Raw genomic sequence first — 20,473 nt, 5'->3', positions numbered from 1 at the left:
CGGAGTTTGAATTTAATTCTGTAGGCAATATTTTTCAAAGTGGAGTTGTCCAAACACTGGCATTAAAAATGGTAATACTTTGTTAAACTTGAGGTTTTAGTCCAGGCTAATTACTCTAGAAATCAGAATTTCTGAGTGTAGGGCCAGAGATATATGCTTTAAAATTTTTATTTATTTATTTATTTTCAGAGAGAGGGGAAGGGAAGGAGAAAGAGTGGGAGAGACACATCAATGTGTGGCTGCCTCTCATGTGTCCCCTACTAGGGACCTGTTCTGCAACCCAGACATGTGCCCTGACTGGGAATCGAACCGCTATCCTTTGCTTCACAGGCCTGTTCTCAATCCACTGAGCTACACCAGCCAGGGCCAGAGATACATATACTTTTAACAAACTCCCCAATTAATTCCTATGCACACTAAATTTTAATAATAGTGATGGTGACACAATAATGGTTATAATATTAATAGCTGAAATATATTAAGACCCTACTATGTTGTAAGCCTCATTTTAAGCACTTCACATACTGTAACTCATTTAATCCTAGTAACAACCCAATGCATTTGGTACAATGAATACCCCTGTTTTAGAGAAAAAAACACAAAGAGATGACATTACTAGCTCCAAGTCACTAATAAACAGTAGAGGTGAGACACTAACCTAGTCTGGCCCTAGACATCGATTCACACTCTGGAACCCACAGTGCATGCACCGCCGACTGTGGGGAGAGGAACGTGGGAGGTCTCTAAGTCTAGGAAGAGCAGTCTGGCCACACTCATGGAGGGCCGTGTCAGATGGCGGAAGAGGGCAGGCTGACGCTGGTGGCCGGTCCGGAGACTTCTAACATGAGCTAGGCTAGAGTTGCTAGAAGCCCTCGAGGACAACAGTGGCAGTGGAGATGGAAACTAACTGAAGACAGAAAGTGAGGGTCTACTCTAGGCCCAGGGCCTTGGCTTTGTCGCCTTTGTCATGGTGAGGTCCATCACTGGTATAGAAGAGGAGGAGAGAAATGTGGGCAGATGAGGAGCTCAGACCTGATGAGCAACCAAGTTCACCTACACCACTGGGCAGACGGTCAGCCTTCTCAATAGCCTCCCTCAGCTAAGGAGAGTCCACTTAGCGCCCAAGCAATTTTGCTCAAGCCAAAGGCAGATGGTAACTGTCTTCCTTGGCCAATGGAAAGTGAGAAAGGGAGAGACGAACAGAGCAGTACCAGACAGTCCAAGTGGGGCAAATGCCTAGGTGGGGTTCACTGGAGATCAGGATGCTATTTATTCATGCGCATCTCTGAATGAAGCTTTCCCGGAGGAAGACATGTCACACACAGGTGGCATGAGGCTGTTTTCGGCTGCAAGCAGGGCGATCGAAAGCCAGAGGGTGCGCTCCTTTCACCAAGCTGCAGGTAGACTCCCAGTATCCGAAACTCTAGGGCTTTCTGAGATCTCCTGCCCCGCACTGGCCAGCCCACAAAGACTTCATTACCTCTTTCAGGAGTTCCCTCGCCTGTTCTTCTCCTGATAAGTTCTGCTCCAGTCTCTTCTCTAAGGATGCAACTTTCTCCTGGAAATGGGTGATGAGCTTTTCTTTCTCTTGAGTTTCAGCAGTGACCTGCAGGTGAAAGTAGAGATGACATTACACTATAAATCCTCTCTCCCTCCCTTCCTGTCTCCTGTAGGACCACTGCGTTTCCCTGAAATTCTTTTCAACTGCATTCCAGAAGAGTACCCAGCCAGGAAATCCTCCCTGAAAATGGGTGAAAAAAGATACAAAAGCAGAACCCAGTGCCACTTAGGCATCCAGTTCTGAACCTTGTTCACCAGGAGGCAAACGCCTGCCCCAATTTAAGCAACCTGGGACAGCCCAGGAAAGAGCCACGCTCCTGCCTCTGTGGAATCTAGCCTGGACCCTGGGAAGATGCTTCTCCTCCTTAAAATGACTAGGCTCACTGCAACGATTCACTAGCTAAAGGAACACATCTCCTCACTCTTATCAAGCATGTGTTGAATTCCATTAATCCAGAGTCCAACATCTTTACCCTGATACTAAAACCCAGCAGAGATAATCCCATGCAGGAAGCTTCCTACCAGCCCCACAATGTCCCACAGAACCGAGCTCCTGGAAGCATGAGGCTGGATGAAGCGGCAATGATGCCATTGCAGCTGCCTTAAGGCCCAAGAGAGAACTTCTGCAACCAAAGATGATACACATCCTGGCTCACACAGGGGCCACAAGAGAGATGTTGTGCATCTCACACCTCTGCCCCAAACCAACGGCTGCCCAGTTCTTTATTCCAGTCCATTTGCTCCAGCTCTGACGGTAGCGGAGTGTTGGGGCCGGATGAATGGTAACATTATACAAGGCAGAGAACACAGAAGGCAGAGGGAATTTAACAGGAAGGAAAAACTAAGTTTTTGCCATATTGACCCATTTTTATGGGTCTCTTACTAATAATGTTAATAGCAGTGACAGTAATGATTATGATAGCATGGAACAGTAGCACCAGCAGCTATAGTTTTCAGAACATGTGCGAGCCTGTTCCACTGCCACTAGTCCTCACAACCACCCCTCACTGTGTCCCTTTACAGGAAAACTGAAACGTAAGGACTAAACCTAGTCCTTAGTGATAGATAAGGGATTCAAACCCAGATCTGGGTCCAAAGCCTATACTTATTCTACTACATATCAATCTGAACTTGAAAAATACAAGTGATCCTTTCCAGTGAAACCAAAAGGATAAACAAGCCTTGTACCAATCACTGCATCAGGCAGAGCTAGGAACAGAAGAGAATCAGTTGCCAATTTCCACTTAGACTCTGCGCACCACACCCCACGTGGAGTCCCCTTCTCCACTTGGGCTGTTTTAACGCGGGCTCTCAGCACCGAATGCGCTACAGCTCACATCACACTTAACAGTGTGGTGAGGAACCTCAAAGCTTTCCCACTAAGATCAGTTACAAGGTGAGGATGTCCCCTCTCACCACTCCTGTTTGACACCATACTAGAAGCCGTCCTTGCTAATGCAATAAGGCAAGAAAAGGAAATAACAGGTATACAGGTTAGGAAGGAAAACATAAAAACTGTATTTGCAGATGACAAAATCCAAATGAATCGACAAAACACACCTGCATCTAATCAAGGCTGCAGGACACAAGGTGGTCTGTGACTCCAGGTTAGATGAAACCTGACGCCCTCTTATAAGACCTCACCACGTCCTGTGGTCTTCCTTCACAGCACACGTAACAGTTTATAATCACGTACTTCCATGAGCATTGATTAATGTCTGCCTTCCCTGCTAGACTATCAGCAGTGCCCATTTTGCTCATCACAGCATTTCTAACACAGCACAGCACAGAGCCTGGCATACAATAAAGCTCAAATCATATTTTTAGAATGAATACGGGAACTTAGTATTACCAGCGTATAGACAATTAGTTTTCCCAATTATAAAATGGATAGTTCTAATTGATATCAAAGGGTCCCTTCAATCCCAAAGTTTTGGATCTGTTATCCCCTCCACACCCAGCCCCCAAATGTATTCTGTACTCTTCTGCGTTCTCTGCCTCCTGCTGCCCTGCCCATCCTTGAAATTCCAGATCCTCCAGGAAGAACTCCTTGACTCCTGTGCTGGAAATGCACTCTCCTACAGCATGCCTTTGAATGTGAAAAGTCTGTTTCATTTACTTGGGACCTGCTGAGTTGTGAATGTTCTTCTCATGGTCACAGGAGGTTTGAGTTTCATACTGAAGTTGTAAGCCTCTAAAAAAGAATGCTGTATGTGTCTAAATTTTCAGTTCACTTAGGACAGAGACCTTGTATCACAGTCATTCATCTGTGGAAGATCTATTTACTGGGAGCTCTGTGTTGTGAGGCAAAAGCCTAGGACAAGCATGAGTTTTGGAGAAAGACGGGTTAGAATCCAGCTCTGTCACTTACTGGATAAATCTGAACAAGGTGTATCACCTCTCGTAGTTTCCATTTAGATACCTGTAAGTGTGCTAGTACTTAGCTGGAAGGGGCACAGAGACTTCTATTTACATGAATCTGACTGCACTGTAAGGATGCTGCATGTGAGATAGTAGTTCCCAGGGGGTGAGGGCAGCATGCATGGAGCGCCCTCTAGGGGGTGTTCTGTCACAGCAGGGGAAGGGCTGGATTGTCAATGCCGGTCAGCATTCAGAACCCAGGGTTCAGGAAAGCTCAATGTCATGCAATGTACGGGACAATCACACAATACAAACTGATCTGCTCAAAACAGTGATAAGCAAACCACTGAGAAACACTACTTTATAATCAACAATGTTACTAGCGTTCACTTTTATATTCTCAGAATTTAGCACATACCTAGAGTAGGAGGGCAACAAATGCATGTTGGGCAAAAGAAAAAAGAAACTGTAATGATATCGTTTATGTGTTTTTGAATACACTGGAGTTGAACGAGGAATGTCAAATACGCAACTTGGGCCATGTCGACCATGACTATGGCATTTTCTTGTGCTCAGGGTCCCTCACATAGAATTTTAAAACATGCTTGTGTAGGCCAAATGGCGTGCTCTGAGAATTCCTGTCAGAACAACTCTCACCCCCTCGGTTTAGCCGCCCTTGCCCAGCTGCATGGCCACGTCCCTGTGAACGAGGCCTGGCTGGACCAGGAACCAGGCAATTCGGGCTACATGAGAGCCAGGTTCCCGAGGTGGAAAGTTCTGACAGAACTGGGTTTTACCCCACTCGTGAATCCTAGAAACTGAGTCCACTCCCAGTGCCCCCTTTACCTTTTTGGTTTTTGTGTGTATGTATGTACATATATATCTATCTACCTACAGAGAGGAAGGGAGAGAAGCACTGATGTGAAAGAGAAACATCTATCAGTTGCCTCTCATTTGCACCCCAACTGGGGACCAAGCCCGCAGCCCAGGCACGTGTCCTGACTGGGAATCAAACAGGCAACCTTTCATTCTGTGGAACACTGGATGTCCAACCGACTGAGCCACATGGATCTGGGCTGTTTATGTTTTTATTTTCCATTTTTGTTCGCCTTACCGTTTGCAAATCAATGGAAAGCTGCTGAATGAAAGCTTGGAGCTCTTGTTCCTTTTGCTCCAGGGCTGTGACCTTATTTTCCACACCCGTTTTTGAAGCTGTCACAAGATCTCTTCATTGAAAGAAAGAAGATAATGAACAAACTTGGATATCTCATCTAATACACACTCTTCTGCAGAAAAAATACAGTGGTTCTTTAGATGTCAGGGCTTCACAGTCACCATGTGAAGATTATCAGTGGAGAAGACTCCCTGGCCCTCTCTGAAGCAGAAGCCCAAAGAGAAAAATTCCACCCAAGTTTAAGCAAGAAATCCTGATCTGCCTTTGGTTTCTCAATAGCTTAGAAACTAAAATATACTGAATTACTCAGCACGGCTGGAAGAGTTCTGGGCTTACGAAGGTGAAAAGGAATGAGAGTTTGGGGGTGGGGTCCTGAGCCCTAGGCAGAGAAGGGCAAGCCCAGAACCTTTGCCAGAACTGAGATCAGAAAGTGCTGCAAAGAGTAACAGGGAATGGTGGGTGGGTTATAGCCAGGGCTACACTAACACCGCTTCCCATGGGCCCCACAGACCAAGCGAGAACCTCTGCTCTTCCAGCGCCGAGCAGCGTCTCTGCAATTCTTCTAGCTTCTGCCTTAGGTCTGATGACACCTGATTGGAAGTCATCAACGCCTCCTGGGTGCGACTAAGTTCTCTGGCTTGTGTCTCCAACTCTTGTTCCATTTTCCCCAGACTTTCTTCTTTTTTTAAAAGCTGACACAAAGATAAAGTTTCACTGAGCCACTACTAAGAAATATAATTAAAAATAAAAATCTGGACCAATAAGCCAAACTCTCATTACACTTTTGTGGGCTTCTAAGTGGCCTTACATGCCCAGCAGTGAAAAAGAAAGAAAAGAAAACCAAACTGAACTTTTCCACTTTAATAAATTGAAAAAATAAAAATATGATTAATGTCAAAGACTACTGGGCTATGTTTATCAGTACTGGGAGGGTGATGACTAGCAAAATCAGAATAATTAATAATCTATTCAGTATTCAGTGACTACAACAGAAATGCGCACCATGTGTTTCACTTTACTTAGCTCCTGTTGCTGGAAACCCTCTAGCTCATCCATCTCATCTCTCCTTTGGAAAAGATTCAAACTCTGGTTCTTCATTTCCTGCAGCTGAGCTGTCAGAAACCTTTTCTCCTATGTGGAAGAAGAAGACATCAAATCAGGCAACTAAGACATTAAAATCGTATTATGTAAGTAGAATTCTTGTGTGTGGTTTTTTTAAAAAGATTTTATTTATTTACTTGTTAGATAGAAGGGAAGGCAGGGAAAGAGAAATAACAATGTGTGAGAGATACAGCAACTGGCTGCCTCTCGTGCACCCTCAAATGGGGAACCTGGGCTGCAATCCAGGCATGTGCCTTGACTGGGAATTGAACCTGTGACCTTGTTTGCAGGCCAACACTCAATCCAATGAACCACATCAGCCAGGGACAGAATTCTTAATAAAGGAAAATCTTAAGGAAATCTCTTGTCAGTAGATAATAATATATTAATAATAAAAAGCTTTACAGTAATATGACCAATTTGTCATTACCTATACATTCTTCAAGGTAAAAATAAATGTTTTAAATGTTGTGAACAAGGGCAGTAAGAACAATTACTTAACACTTTAAGCCTTAAGACTTAAGACTTACTAGCAGTTCTGGATATCTATTTTACACATCCACTCTCAGTGACAGACTCAACTGGCTGAATGACATTAATAACTGGAGTAAGACCGAATGCCCTTAAAAAGTAAGATGCATTTTAGTAGAACTGATTTCAGTTAGCAAGTCAATGAAAACTAGACATGACCAGTGTCAGCAGGTAACAGTTTACTACATGATAGCTTCCCGAGGTGGATTCCCTTAGGGACAAACACTACTGTTACAGTTTCCAATTCCTGATTGAAAAGAAATTCAAACAGCCTAAAAATAACATTTCCAGAAATCACGGTGGTTACACAGTGTCTCACGAGTCTTTCCCAGTCTAAAATATTTCCCAACCCCTCCTTTCAGTGAGGAGGGAGAAGAGAGACAATCTCCTTGGTGGACTGAACTAGGTTTTATTTAGTACAGTGCTATATGGACCCCCCTTTACCATAATTTTAAAAGATTAAAAAAAAGCCCAATCATAATCTCAACTGCTACAATGGTAACGGTTTCTTTTAGGATAAGAATACTTTGACCTAACCCACACCACCATATTTAAGAAAACCATCATTAACACCATGTTTCGAGTTGTTTTTTTTTAGGCACACTTTCTTTAGGAGATAGCCTGACTCTTCTGTAGCTCCTTCCTTATATATAAATATGTTAAATGCCCTGGCTGGTGTAGCTCAGTGGATTGAGCGCGGGCCTGCGTACCACATGATCGCAGTTCAATTCCCAGTCAGGGCACATGCCTGGGCTGCAGGCCAGTTCCCAGCAGGGGACTCACGAGAGGCAACCATACATTGGTATTTCTCTCCTTCTCTCCTTCCCTTCCTTTCTAAAGATAAATAAATAAAATCTTTAAAAAAATAAATATGTTAAAGTATTCAGATTTAATACTCAGATTTCTAAAAAAAACACACACAAAGAAAATCACTGGCTTAATTTGGTGTTTCATGTCAAAAATAAAGCAATAATATAATTCATCTGTTAAATAAAACTAACAGTAAATACATTTTGCAACTTAATATATCAATCTAAGAAATTTTTCTAGCATGCAGAGTAACCCAGGAGAACTTGACGAAAACAAGGAATGACTCAAGGAGCAGCACATAATTCAGGCTGAGGGGGTTGAATACTGATTATTTTAAATTAAAATGTTTTTCTAAGATGAATACCATATGATTTCACTCATGTGCGGAATCTGACGAACACACTGAACTAACAAGGAAAGTGGGGACAGACTCACAGGTGGAGAGCAGGGTGACAGGCAGTGGGGGCACAGGGGAAAGTTAGGGGATGGAGGGATGGAGCCGAAAGGAGAACGGACTCATGGACATGGACAACAGTGTGGTGATTGCTGGGGGGAGGGGAATATAAGGGGATTAAAAGGTAACGGAAAAAATACAATAAAGATTTTTTTAAAAATTAAATTAAAAACATTAGAACGTTTTCCTAATTGTAGCCTTGAAATTCCATCTTCCTGTTCAGGTCTGGGGGGCCAGGATTCCCTCAGACACCTACACAGTGCTGGACGAGCCCTGGGGCTGGGATGATCAACCTTCCTCGTCTGCGAGCAGCCAACAGGCTCTCTCATCTGCTTGATGCTGAGCTTGGAGAAATGCCTTCCTCTCACTGTGTCCTCAAAAAGGGTTCCTAACGGGACCAGAGTGTCAGTCAGGGTCCCAGCAAGAAAACAGATGGCAGACTCAAATTAGGTATTTAGAGAAAAGTTTAATAAAGGGACTTCTCAAAGCTGTGGGCAGAGTAACAAAACTTAGAAGAGAAAATGTGCTAGTAATAAATAGGCATGAAGGGGCCAAGGGATGAAGAGGCTACAAGAAACCCAGAGGGAGAAACTGTGTCAAGAGGGGAAACCAAAAGTCCGATTCAAGCTGCGACCTTTGGCCGTGGGATACAACCAACCTGAAGGGACCCCACATGGAGAAGGCTGGGAACTAAACACGCTGACCACAGTCTTCTTCCACACACGGTTCTCTAGTGCCCCACCCGACCCCGGTGGGATCCAATCGGAAGGGAAAGGGCAATGGAGCCCTACTGAGGAGCTCCTACCAGCCTTCAGGCACGCAGAGAAAGTTCAGAGAGGGTTAGAGAGTGTGTTGGGAGGAGCCTGCCCCCACAAACGCATGAGACACGAGTTTTTCACGTCAGTACCTGGCTCCCAAGAGGCAACGTAGTTATCGGTACCCCGGACACTGCAGAAACCATTTTCTAAGCCCACAGAAAAGGCCAACATTCACAATGAGGCAAAAATAAAGATGAACTAACCTTTTCAAGCTGATCCACTTTTTCTGACCATTCCTAAAAGAAAACAACAAAAAAGTATAGTTTCCAGGAAAGAGTATCAACAATAGCAAGATTTTCAGAAAACAAAACAACCTGCCACTCCCCTCCCCAAAGCAACCCAGCAACCAAACAAAACAGAACATTTTTTAAAAACCCATGAAGTTGACTTAATATTAAGAAAGCCAAGAGTCCTAAAGGAAGAAATGAGCTTTACATAAGATTCCAGAACACGAATATAAGCCTGCATATGTTTCCTAAGCAGACACCCACACAAAGCTATCTCTGCTGCTCAGATGCAGCTTCCCAGCTTATTCCTGAGTGTTTCCCATGAGTATGACTATGATTTCTCGGGATGGGTAGTTTGGACCAGCAGAGCTGGTAACTCTGTAACTGATGTTTACAAAGTAATCTACTGAGGGGGAAAGTCTTCAGCAGCCTCTAATAGTTATTTTCCTTCTCATCTTGATTTTACCAATATGCTTCATGCCACCTGGTGTAATAGAAAAGGGATTATGCCCCTTATTCACAAATTATTGAACAGGGGAAAAATACCTGCTGGTACAAAATGCCCTATACCAAGTGCCTACAAATTAGAATCTACCAATTTTAGATTATTTCTTCATTTACAGACACTCATATCTTAGTTTGCCACTAAGTACTGGTGAATGATGTTTCCTCTGTTTAGTAAATGTCCTACTTGACATATATACACTTTAAAACCAACCAATCAACCACCCCACCTACTGCAGGTAAATCATACATTTTCTTAAATGCAGTGATATAATATTGGTAAACTGACCCTGTCTTAATTAATAAAAATTATCATTATATCTTGATGCTTATCTTAAATTTAAAATGCCATTGCAAAATATACCTTATAATAGCTAGTAATAGCATTATTTTCCTTTCTTAGTGTCACTCATTGAGCATCTTAAAACAGATGATTCTAATGAGATTACAGTCTAGCTGGCTAGAGCTGAACAAACTTAGGAGTCCAAGATTGTAAGAACCATGTACATCACGGATGATGGCTAGCTTGAAAGCATCTTCTCCAGTATAAAAGGCACGTGTCTGAGTCTAGGTTTTGAGACAGGTTTGCAGAGGACAGAGACCTTTCTCCTTGTCTGGGGCTCACCACCAGATTATGGACACAATTTTCCTTTTCTGTTTTACAAAGCTACACAGTTGCAGACTAATACTCTCCCATTTTATAACTGTAAAATTTCTTGATAATATCGCACCCTGAGGCCAAATGAAATCTCGAAGAACATATATAATAGCATCCCTTTTCTCCTAGGTTATAAATATTTTCCAGGTTTACATCACAATTTTTTAAAATCCTGTCACTAAGTGAAATCTTTTCACCAGTCTTGGGCAGTGTCACATATAAAATACCTGGTCCTTTCTGGCTAATGCCAAAGCCAGTTCTTCTGCCATTTTGGCTCTGTTGGCTTGGAATGTCTCATTCTGCTCTTGAAATTTCCGCATGGAAGCTGTTAACAAATAGGCTTTTTTTGAGATATGGAAATATTTCAGAAACAGTATGACAAATAACCCATGTGATTACTTTATAACTGTTACCTAACCCAAAAGGCTGAGGTAACATAAATGAATTGTGAGCCTGGCAAAAACCTGATCCATCTCGACTTTCCCAGGATCTTTTTGGCCTTAGTAAGAGACCACCATTTTTTGTTTGTTTCCTATTTTTTTAATAGTCAAGTATATACATTTAGGAAGATGCCAAAAGGTAACTTTTTAAATGGCACAACAATAGAGCACTGAGTTAGGTAAGGTACAAGAAAACGCTAACACTGTTGCTAAATCACAACTATTACCACTTTACAGAATTAAAAACAAAAACAAAAAGCCAAGCAAAGCAACACACAAAAAACTATTTCTTTCACTTTGTTTTCCTTTAAAACTATTTTTAGTATGTATTACATCAATAAAAAATAACTTTCTACTTCGGGCAGCATCTCCTTGGATTGAACCCAGCGAAGCATACATGAGACAGGGCAGAATGAACAAAACGCACGTTCTGCTGCGGGAGGAGCGGTGGCAGGCAGAGGTTTCCCCCGTTTCTGAGCAGAGCAGGGATGGAGCTATGGCCAGAACCAAAGTCTCTCAATCTAGGTTCAAAAGCCAGGTACCAGATTTTGCCAATACTCTGGCCAAATGGATAGACACAGATAATAATGACCTTCTCCTAAGACGCATGCCCATAAGGCAACTTAAATACCAAACAAATGTTATTATTATATATCAACTTGATTAAAAAATACTGTAAACTACTCATAAAAATGTGAACTATGGCAAAGTGAAAAACTTAATTATTCACTATTGTTTCATTTAAAAAAACTAAACCCTAAAAGGATTTTAAAAAAACAGGAAAAAAATACGTACAATCCTGGTGTTTTTCTAACGCAATTTCAAGCTTCTCTTTTATCTTCTGCAAGTTTCGGACCTGTTCGGCATAGTCTTGGGTGAGGAGGATGACGCACATACCAAGAATGGACAAACATCAGGAAAGGAAGTTAATTAAACAACAAAAAATGAGTGAAAATGATGATGATTTTCTCAGCCTGAAAACCATTCCCGTTAAGGAAAGCTAGGCAGATAGCCTCCCGTTGACGATGAACAACACAGGCAAAAAGGTATAGTACAAATTGTGCGTGGTACAAATGGATACAGACGTGCGGATTTTTCTAGCCTGGATAGAGAACAAGACTGGGCCTGGTTTAGTCATCAGAAATGCCCTGCTATGAAAACCAGTAATATCTCATTATTTAACTTCAAATCTCAGTTTTCACTTCTCGTTCCAGTCTTAGCAAGACAGACCAGAGGGAACTCACTAGATACTCACAGTCCACACAACCGAGTGACAGTGGTTAGGGCCATGCAGACACCTTACCACAGGACTGCCTTTACAGTGAAAGGACTTCAAGCTTAGGAAAGCCAGCTTCCTCTCTACACAGGAACTGAGCTGCCTGTGCCACTTCACAGGTGAAAGTCAGACTTAACTACCTGGGTGGGCGCAGTGGAAAAGGAGAGAGGCTTCAGTTCAAATCCTGTATGTCAGTCCTTAAGCAAATGACTGATCCTAAGTATCAGTTTCCTCATTTATCAAATAACAACACTAACTGTACCTACTTAATAAACCATTTTGTATGCCTCATGTACCTGGCACACAGGGCTCAGTAAAAGGGAGTGTTGTTATCATTCACACCAAGCCTACAGGAGGCTACCCAGGACATAAGTGGACTCAGTAAATGGCAGTTCTCTTCCCTGTCCCTTCCTTCCCAACATAAATCAAACCTAGACCATTCTCCCTTCTATATTAGGGAGGGTACCTATTATTTTATAGGTTTCCCCACAACATTCAACAAATGTACAATGATTTCACCTCTGTCACTGGTATTATTTACACTAGAGGGTAAGAGGAGAGTAACAACGGGGTTTAAAGCAGACTGTAATGAAAAGTATGGACTCCAGTATCAAGCAAATCTGAGTTTGGATCCCGGCTCTACCACCTACAACGTGTGTGGCCTTAACCTCACTATGTCTAGTGCAGCCACCTACTGTGGGGACAGAATGAGATAGTGGACTAACTGGAGGCTGTGAACTGCACTATGGACTTTCAATAATGGCACATACGCAGCGAGTTCACATAGAGCTGGGTGAGTTTTGCAGTCAACTGCTTTCACTCTAATACAGTGGGCATATGGCCAAGGGACAAAAAGAAACACAGAAGCCAAGGACCACTTTACAGAATGAAGCTTTCAGAATGTGTCCCCTAGCAGAAACCAACATAAGAACTCACAACTCTACCACAAACGTGACCAGCTCAGGCAAAGGATATAATGGGAGTTGTGTACATTGTGAAGTGCGCACAAAAGACACAAAAGTGAGAGTTACTGCTCCCAGACAGGTGCCGAAGTTAGAAATACTATTGAAAAGTGGCCCACACACCAGAAAGACACAGAGGTGATGTGTAGCTGTAGGACGTGGCAACATAGCACCAAACACCTCTGGTGTTGAAGAATCCAAAGTCTGCTGGTCATTCCCTATAAATGGTATCCTCTGCCCCTCTCCACCCAAAAGCAAGCTATGGTAATGGCTAAAAAAGATGGTCAAATCTATTTTACATGTATTTTTACTTTTATATTTATGGCTAGAAACCTCAGGAGCGGAAAAATATACGTTGTTTTTTTAAACCTTAAAACTCAGTTTTGAATTTACACTATGTAGTACACTATCAAAACAAGGAAAAAAGAGGTACAAATTGCTCCTTTTTTTTTTACTAAGAAGATCAAAATACCTCAAAATAAATATAAGGTTATGCTACATGGCTATAAAAAGGAGAGATGGTTGGTCAAGGCAAATTTCCTGTGTTTGCTTTTTATTAATCCTTAGACATACCAGAAAGCCTGGCCTCTAATTTCCGTATCTGTTCATTTCTTCTCAAAAGCTGAGACGACAGATCTTCTCTGGAGCTGCTTCCATCGGAAGCCTGTTGAGATAGACACAAGAAGAGGTCGTATTCACACAGGTGGTTTTAGAAGTGTGAGACCACAGTACTGAACCAGAAAGTGATGACTCTTATTTTAGGTTTGGTTACACTTTGTGATCACTGAAAAGCCTCTTAACTTAGCTGGGCCTTAGCTTCTCAACCTATAAAGTGGAAGCAACACTATATCCATGTATAGTTGAATGAGATAAAAGATGCCAAACAGATAAATTTTGTGTGTGTGTGTGTACATGCTATCAGAATAAAGGGTGGTGAACAAACCCACTACAATCTTATTACACCAAGTACCTCATACAAAATATATGTTTTCAGTGTTAAAAGAGAAAACCACTGTATTCTTCTAAAGGTAAAATCCTGGCATAAAGAGGGGAAAGCTGGTCTGTGATGAAGAAACTATCACTGACGTTGATTAAGTTTAAGTATCTTCATCTATAAAACAAAGGGATGTGGATCTAAGGCTCTAAAAAGCATCAACAATTTTAGCAGATATTGCACATTCAATTTATCAATATATTAATGAGACATCAATTTTCCCCAACAATCTACGTTGTCTTAAAGCACATGGGCACTATTATTATTTTAGGCACTGTTTACTGTTGCTAATAAAGAACTTGCTTTATCTTTTACCTCGATTATAAAATTTTTTAAAATACAGAAAAGTAAATGGTTTAGTGAATATTCTCTATCTACTGTGACAACTGCTGATGTTTTCCAACATTTGCTCCATCAATTTTTATGTCACTGAAGTACTTTAAATAAAAGACACCATGGCATTTCATCCTAAATATTTTGATAAATACTTCTTTTTTCTTTTTTAAAAAACAAGATTTTATTTATTTTTAGAGAGAGGGGAAGGGAGGGAGAAAGAGGGGGAGAGAAACATCAGCACGTGGCTGCCTCTCACATGTGTCCCCCACTGGGGATCTGGCCCACAACGCAGGCATGTGCCCTGACTGGGAATCAAACCTGTGACCTTTCAGTTCACAGACCACCACTCAAACCACTGAGCCACACCAGCCAGGGCTGATAAACATTCCTAAAATATAAGGACATTTTCCTTTATAATCACAATATCATTATCACACCTAACAAAACTAAAAATAATAGCACCTAATATCATTACATTTCCCCATTTTATTCCCAAAATGTCTTTAGAGGTGGTTGAACATCTCACTCTAAATCATTTACCCACTTAGCCACTTGCCGGACCGACATTCACAGAGACTCAGTACACTGTATAGTTAAAAGGGAGTCTCTGCAGGCAGAAGGTCCAGGTTGAGTCCCATCTTCACCACATATAAAGTATACAACTTGTGCCAACTATTAACTTCTCTGTGCAGTGACTGCATACATGAACTATGACAACAAACACGATGTACTGAAGTCAACATGATGAGGAGTACGTAAGTCAACACTTGTCAAGTCCCTAAAATGCAGCCAGGCACGTAGCTGGTTTTAATACACGTCACCTATTATCAGTAGAAGTTAGGATCATCACTGTTAGTGAGACACCCTATTCTCAGCACTGGGTATAGTGGTAAAATAAAAAGTCCTTACCTAAAATGGCAGTAGCTGCAGCAACTACTAATTTTGACGCGCTTGTTAAGAGCCAGCCAGTACACTACAAAGTGGGTGTTTTTAATTGTATTTTTCCCATCACCATTTATCCCCACTACACCCTCTTCCTCCTGCCCCACTCCCCCAGCCCCGCAATCACCACACTGTCGTCCATGCAGCAACTGCTAACTGTGAAATGCTAAGAGGCAGGCACGACATGACAAAGCGTTTTATATACCGTGCGGAAAAGACTTAACATCACAGGCCTGAGATTGCTATTTTTAGCAAGGCCTGCTTGCAAGGTCAGCCCTCAGCTGGCCTATGGGAACTTAGATTTTCCAAAGGTTCCTAATAAGAATGGCTCATTATACCCTAAACCAACTGTGCAAAAAAATATGGCTTATGCTAACCTCTGCCTTCCTTCGGGGAGTCTGAAATTTTGGAAAATGCTCTCCCAACAAAATCCCTGGGCACTGAGACTCTTAGGAGCTTCTCTGGCAGACAACATTCTACCCTGTGTGGTCACAAATCACTGCTGAGGGAATTAATTGTCCCGTGTCACTCCACTGGGAGACGACTTTCAGAAGTTTGTGCCTGGTTTCCCCCAGGCTTTGCCCCACGCACCTTTTCCCTTTGTTGGTTATGCTTTGCGTCCTTTCACTGTAATAAATGATGGCAGTCAGTAAAACTACATCCTGAATCCCATGAGTCTGCCTAGTGTAACTGAACCTATGGGTGAACCTCAGGGACAAGACACCTACTTTAAGAGAATGGTTCCCACCCACTGTTACAGAAGGGGAAACTAAGGCATAGAAAAGTGAAGGAACTTGCCCAAAGTCACGCAATAATGATGGAGGCAGGGGATCAAATTCAGGCCTCACTCTATAATCTCACCTGAGTTCCCAACTGCTACACTCTACTGCCTCTCATAAAGCTCCCAGTTCAGTGGGAGAGACGAGCAGAACATCAACAACAATGCAATGCAACAGGTGCTCTGACAGGGGTAAACAGGAGGCCAGGGACCGAATTCAGCCAGAAGGGATAAAGAGTAGAGATGAGAGGGGCAGGTCCGGTCAAGGGGGCTTCCTGGAAGTAACAGGTGAACCAGTCTTGAAGGATGCACAAGAGTCTGCCAGAGGGACCCATAAGTGAAAGGAGGACACAGGAGCTGTTCCAGAGAATGGAAATTGTATATGCAGACATGTAGGCATGAAGGCATGTTGTCCATTCCAGAAAGTACAGTAAGGTCACTCTGGCTGCAGCACAGGCTGTAGGAAAACAGTGACATGAGGCTGACAGATCACGACTGTTCACCATTATACTATAATAATGAGTTTGCACTTCCTCCCAAAGAGGATGGGGAAGCCACTGAGGATTTTTAAGCACTGGAGAGACACGAATGTATCTACTTTGGGGAGTTACTTAGGGAGGGAAGCCCGGATGGATGACCGCATTTGTCCAAGAAACAAACACAACTCAAAATAAAACGGAAGTGAATGTACCACCGGCAAATCTGGTAAAGAGGGCAAGTTTGAGACATTTAGGAGATGGAAGCCAAATACCTGCTAATTGACTGGACACCAAGAGGCCATGGAGGAAAGAGTCTAAAATGCCTCCGCTTCCTGTTGGTGACTTGGGGGATGAAGGTGCACATGTGCAAATGGAGTTACTGACTTCAGTTTTGTTTTAGAATTTGAGACACCAGAGAAAAAACATCTAGTTGGAGAAACATACGCAGCAGGATGTAAGTGTCTGAAACTAGGGAGCAATAAGAATGTGTGTGTGTGTGTGTGTGTGTGTGTGTGTGTGTATGTGTATGAGCATATATATATATATATATTTCAAATCAATTACTTTAGAAGTCTCAGAGCTACGTATTTCCTGAATTCAGGCCAATCTGGATGTCTGGAATACAGCTGAAATGAGAGCCTTCATTTAGCATGTCAGCATGCAGGTATTTGTGCCACAGAACTCAGAACTGAAACTGTATCTTTCAGTCTGGTGATCAAATGTGCATTTATATTTCCTGTTAATTATAGCAGCCAATGATAATTTAGATCTGGTAATCTTATTGTTTCACCTTAATAACCTAACAGCTTCTGACATGTAATCTGACCCAGACAGGTAGTGTAAGAAAGGAGGAGGAAGACTCATCTGACCATGGAAACAACTCAAGTGTCTATCACCAGGAATAGACAAGAGATCAACTGTCTTCAAATGGTGGAATCTTATATGGCAGTAAAAATAAGTGAACCACAGCTTCACATAACACACATGAATTTTAGAAACTCGAAAGTTCAAAAATAAGCAACATTAAACAACAAACTGTTTGACTATATGCATATCTGGTAGGATATTTTAAATGGCAAGGGAATGATAACACAACATTTGGGATAATGGTTCACTGGAGGGGATGAGGGGAAAGGGAATTGGAAAGGAGCATACAAGTGGTTCAGCAGTATTGCCCTGGCTGGTGTGGCTCAGTGGACTGAGTGCTACTTTGGCTTGGGAACCAAAGGTTTGCCAGTTCGATTCCCAATCAGGGCACATGCCTGTGGTGTGGGCCATATCCCCGGTACAAGGAGCATGAGAGGCAACTACACACTGATGTTTCTCTCCATCTCTTTCTCCTCTCTCTGAAAAGAAAATCTAAAAAAAACCAAAAAACAAACAAACTCCCCTCCCCCTAAAAAAACCCCAGTATCAATGTTCTAGTCCTTTGGGTAGGTGACAGACTAACAGCATTTGTTTTTTTTAATTATTTCTTTATTTTTAGAGAGAGGGAAAGGGTTAGGGATAAAGAAAGGGAGAGAAACATCCTTGTGTGGTTGCCCCTTGTGTGACCCCTACTGGGGACCTGGCCTGCAACCCAGGCATGTGCCCTGACTGTGAATCGAACCAGGGACCCCTTGGTTTGTAGGCCGGCACTCAGTCCACTGAGCCACACCAGTCAGAGCTCAAGCATTCATTTTATTTCTATTCTTTATACTTTATATTTACATTATATACATTCCTTTACATATATCAAGCATTATAAATCTTTTTAAAAAATCCTTTTGAGGCCCTGGCTGGTAGAGCTCAGTGGATTGAGCACGGGCCGTGAACCAAAGGGTCACTGGTTCAATTCCCAGTCGGGGCACATGCCTGGGTTGCAGGCCAGGTCTCCAGTGGGGACCGTGTGAGAGGCAACCACAGATTGATGTTTCTCTCCCTCTCTTTCTCCTCCCCTTCCCCACTCTCTAAAAATAAATAAATAAAATATTTTAAAAATGAAATAAAATCCTCACTTGAGGATGTATAGTTTTTAAATTGATTTTAGAGAGAGAGGAAAGGTGGGGAGAGAGAGAAAGAGAAACATTGATGTGAGAGAGAAACATGGATTGGTTGCCTCCCATACATGCCCTGACTGGGAATTGAACCTGTAACCCTTTGGGGTACCAGATGACATTCTAACTGAGCTACCCAGCCAGGACATTATAAATCAGTTTTGAAATGAGTCTCATTTGATGTTAAGAGGATCCTAACATATGCTAAAGACATACTTTTAATCCCAAGGCTTGACCTTTACGTAACACTGCAACAGCCTCATTTTTTAAAATCTTGCCAACCACAAAGGTACTTTATAAATAACGAACATAAGCAGTCATCAGTGCCAACTTTTCATCAACTTTCCCAATAAAAGAGTACACTCTGGTTCACTCCAAAAGACAACTCACAAACCTTGTTGAGCAATAACGACTTAAAGTATATATGTCTGCAGAGACAACAGACTGAACTACGGAGAAGTGAAATGTAAAAGAAGATGCAGAAGATACATACACAGAAAAGAAACAGGGGACTTCTGGTCAAGATGGTGGCAGAGGTAAACACGGCTCACTTCATTGCACTGCCACATCAAAATTACAACCAAAATATAGAACAACCATCACTCAGAACAGTCAAAAATCAAGTTGGAAGAAGTCTGACAAATACAGAATTTAAGAAACCACATCTATCCAGACTGGTAGGAGGGGTAGAGAGATGGAACAGGCTGGTCTCACATCCACATGTGATAGATAAAATTCAAAAGGGATATCTCAGGAACAAGGAGTCCCAACCCACACCAGGCAAAAAAACAACCAATTAGAACTACAAGAAATAAAAGGAATTTTTTTAAAAAGGAATAGTGTAAGCAACTTCTGGGAAACCTTACAGCATTCCAACATTCACATCCTAGGGGTGCCAGAAGGAAAAGAGAAAGAGCGAGAAATTGGAAATCTATTTGAAAAAATAATGAAAGAAAATTTCCTTAATTTGGTGAAGGAAATAGACTTGCAAGTCCAGGAAACACAGAGAGTCCCAAACAAGATGGATGCAAAGAGACATACTCCAAGACACGTCATAATTAAAATGCCAAAGGTAAAGATAAAGAAACAATCTTAAAAGCAGCAAGAGAAAAGCAGTTAGTTACTTACAAGGGAGTTCCCCTAAGACTGTCAACAGTTATCTCAAAAGAAACTTTGAAGGGTAGCAGGGACTGCCAAGAAATATTCAAACTCAGGAAATGCAGGGACCTACAGCCAAGATTACTCTACCCAGCAAAGCTATCATTTAGAATAGAATGGCAGATAAACAACTTCCCAGATAAAAACAAACAAACGACTAAAGGAGTTCACCATCACCAAACCATTATTATATGAAACGTTAAAGGGACTCATTTAAGAAAAAGAAGATGAAAACTATGTACAATAAAATACCAATAAATTTGTATCTATCGACAATTAAGCCTAAAAGTCAAACTAAGCAAAGAAGAACAACAGAGACAGAATCATGGATATGAAGAGCATTTTGATGGTTGCCAGATGGGAGGGGCTGTGGGGGGATGGGCGAGGAGGTGAGGGGATCAAGAAGTACAAATAGGTAGTTACAGAATAGCCATGGTGATGTAAAGTACAGTGTAGGAAATGGAGTTGCCAAAGAACCTACATATGACCTACAGACATGAACAATGGTGTGGGGATTGCCTGAAGGAGTGGAGTATGCTGGGTAGGAGACAGCGAAGGGGGAAAAATGTGGACAACTGTAATAGCAAAATAGACAAATTATAATTTAAAAAATTAGCCCTGGCTGGTGTGACTCAGTGGACTAAGCAATGACCTGTGAACTGAAAGGCTGCCAGTTCAATTCTCAATCAGGGCACATGGCAGGGTTGCAGGCCAGGTCCCCAGCTGGGAGTGTGTGAAAGGCAACCAATTGTTGTTTCTCCTGCACACTGACGTTTCTCTCCCTCTCTCCCTCCCTCTCTTCCCCTCTCCCTGAAAAAAGAAAAATATGTTATTTTAAATATATATTGAAATGGTACCAAATATTAAAAATTAA

General features: G+C 42.1%; 1 protein-coding gene across 3 annotated transcripts in view; it reads right to left on the bottom strand.

Moving 5' to 3' along the window:
- GOLGA1 (golgin A1) overlaps nt 1-20,473 on the bottom strand; it is a 39,663-nt gene that overhangs the window by 17,033 nt on the left and 2,157 nt on the right. For all 3 annotated transcript variants that reach the window (XM_037162020.2, XM_037162078.2, XM_037162156.2), the window contains exons 3-10: nt 13,450-13,540; nt 11,434-11,508; nt 10,426-10,523; nt 9,013-9,045; nt 6,098-6,226; nt 5,618-5,787; nt 5,036-5,147; nt 1,481-1,606 (exon numbers count right to left, since the gene is read on the bottom strand). In XM_037162020.2, the coding sequence (XP_037017915.2) occupies nt 1,481-1,606; nt 5,036-5,147; nt 5,618-5,787; nt 6,098-6,226; nt 9,013-9,045; nt 10,426-10,523; nt 11,434-11,508; nt 13,450-13,540 (834 nt within the window). The remainder of the gene's footprint in view (nt 1-1,480; nt 1,607-5,035; nt 5,148-5,617; nt 5,788-6,097; nt 6,227-9,012; nt 9,046-10,425; nt 10,524-11,433; nt 11,509-13,449; nt 13,541-20,473) is intronic.

Source organism: Artibeus jamaicensis, unplaced genomic scaffold (genome assembly GCF_021234435.1).
Source record: "Artibeus jamaicensis isolate MK-2021 breed Jamaican fruit bat unplaced genomic scaffold, CSHL_Jam_final contig_471, whole genome shotgun sequence".
Classification (NCBI taxonomy): domain Eukaryota; kingdom Metazoa; phylum Chordata; class Mammalia; order Chiroptera; family Phyllostomidae; genus Artibeus; species Artibeus jamaicensis.
Note: the sequence above shows the minus strand (reverse complement) of the source record. Positions and strands in the feature narration are given on the sequence as shown.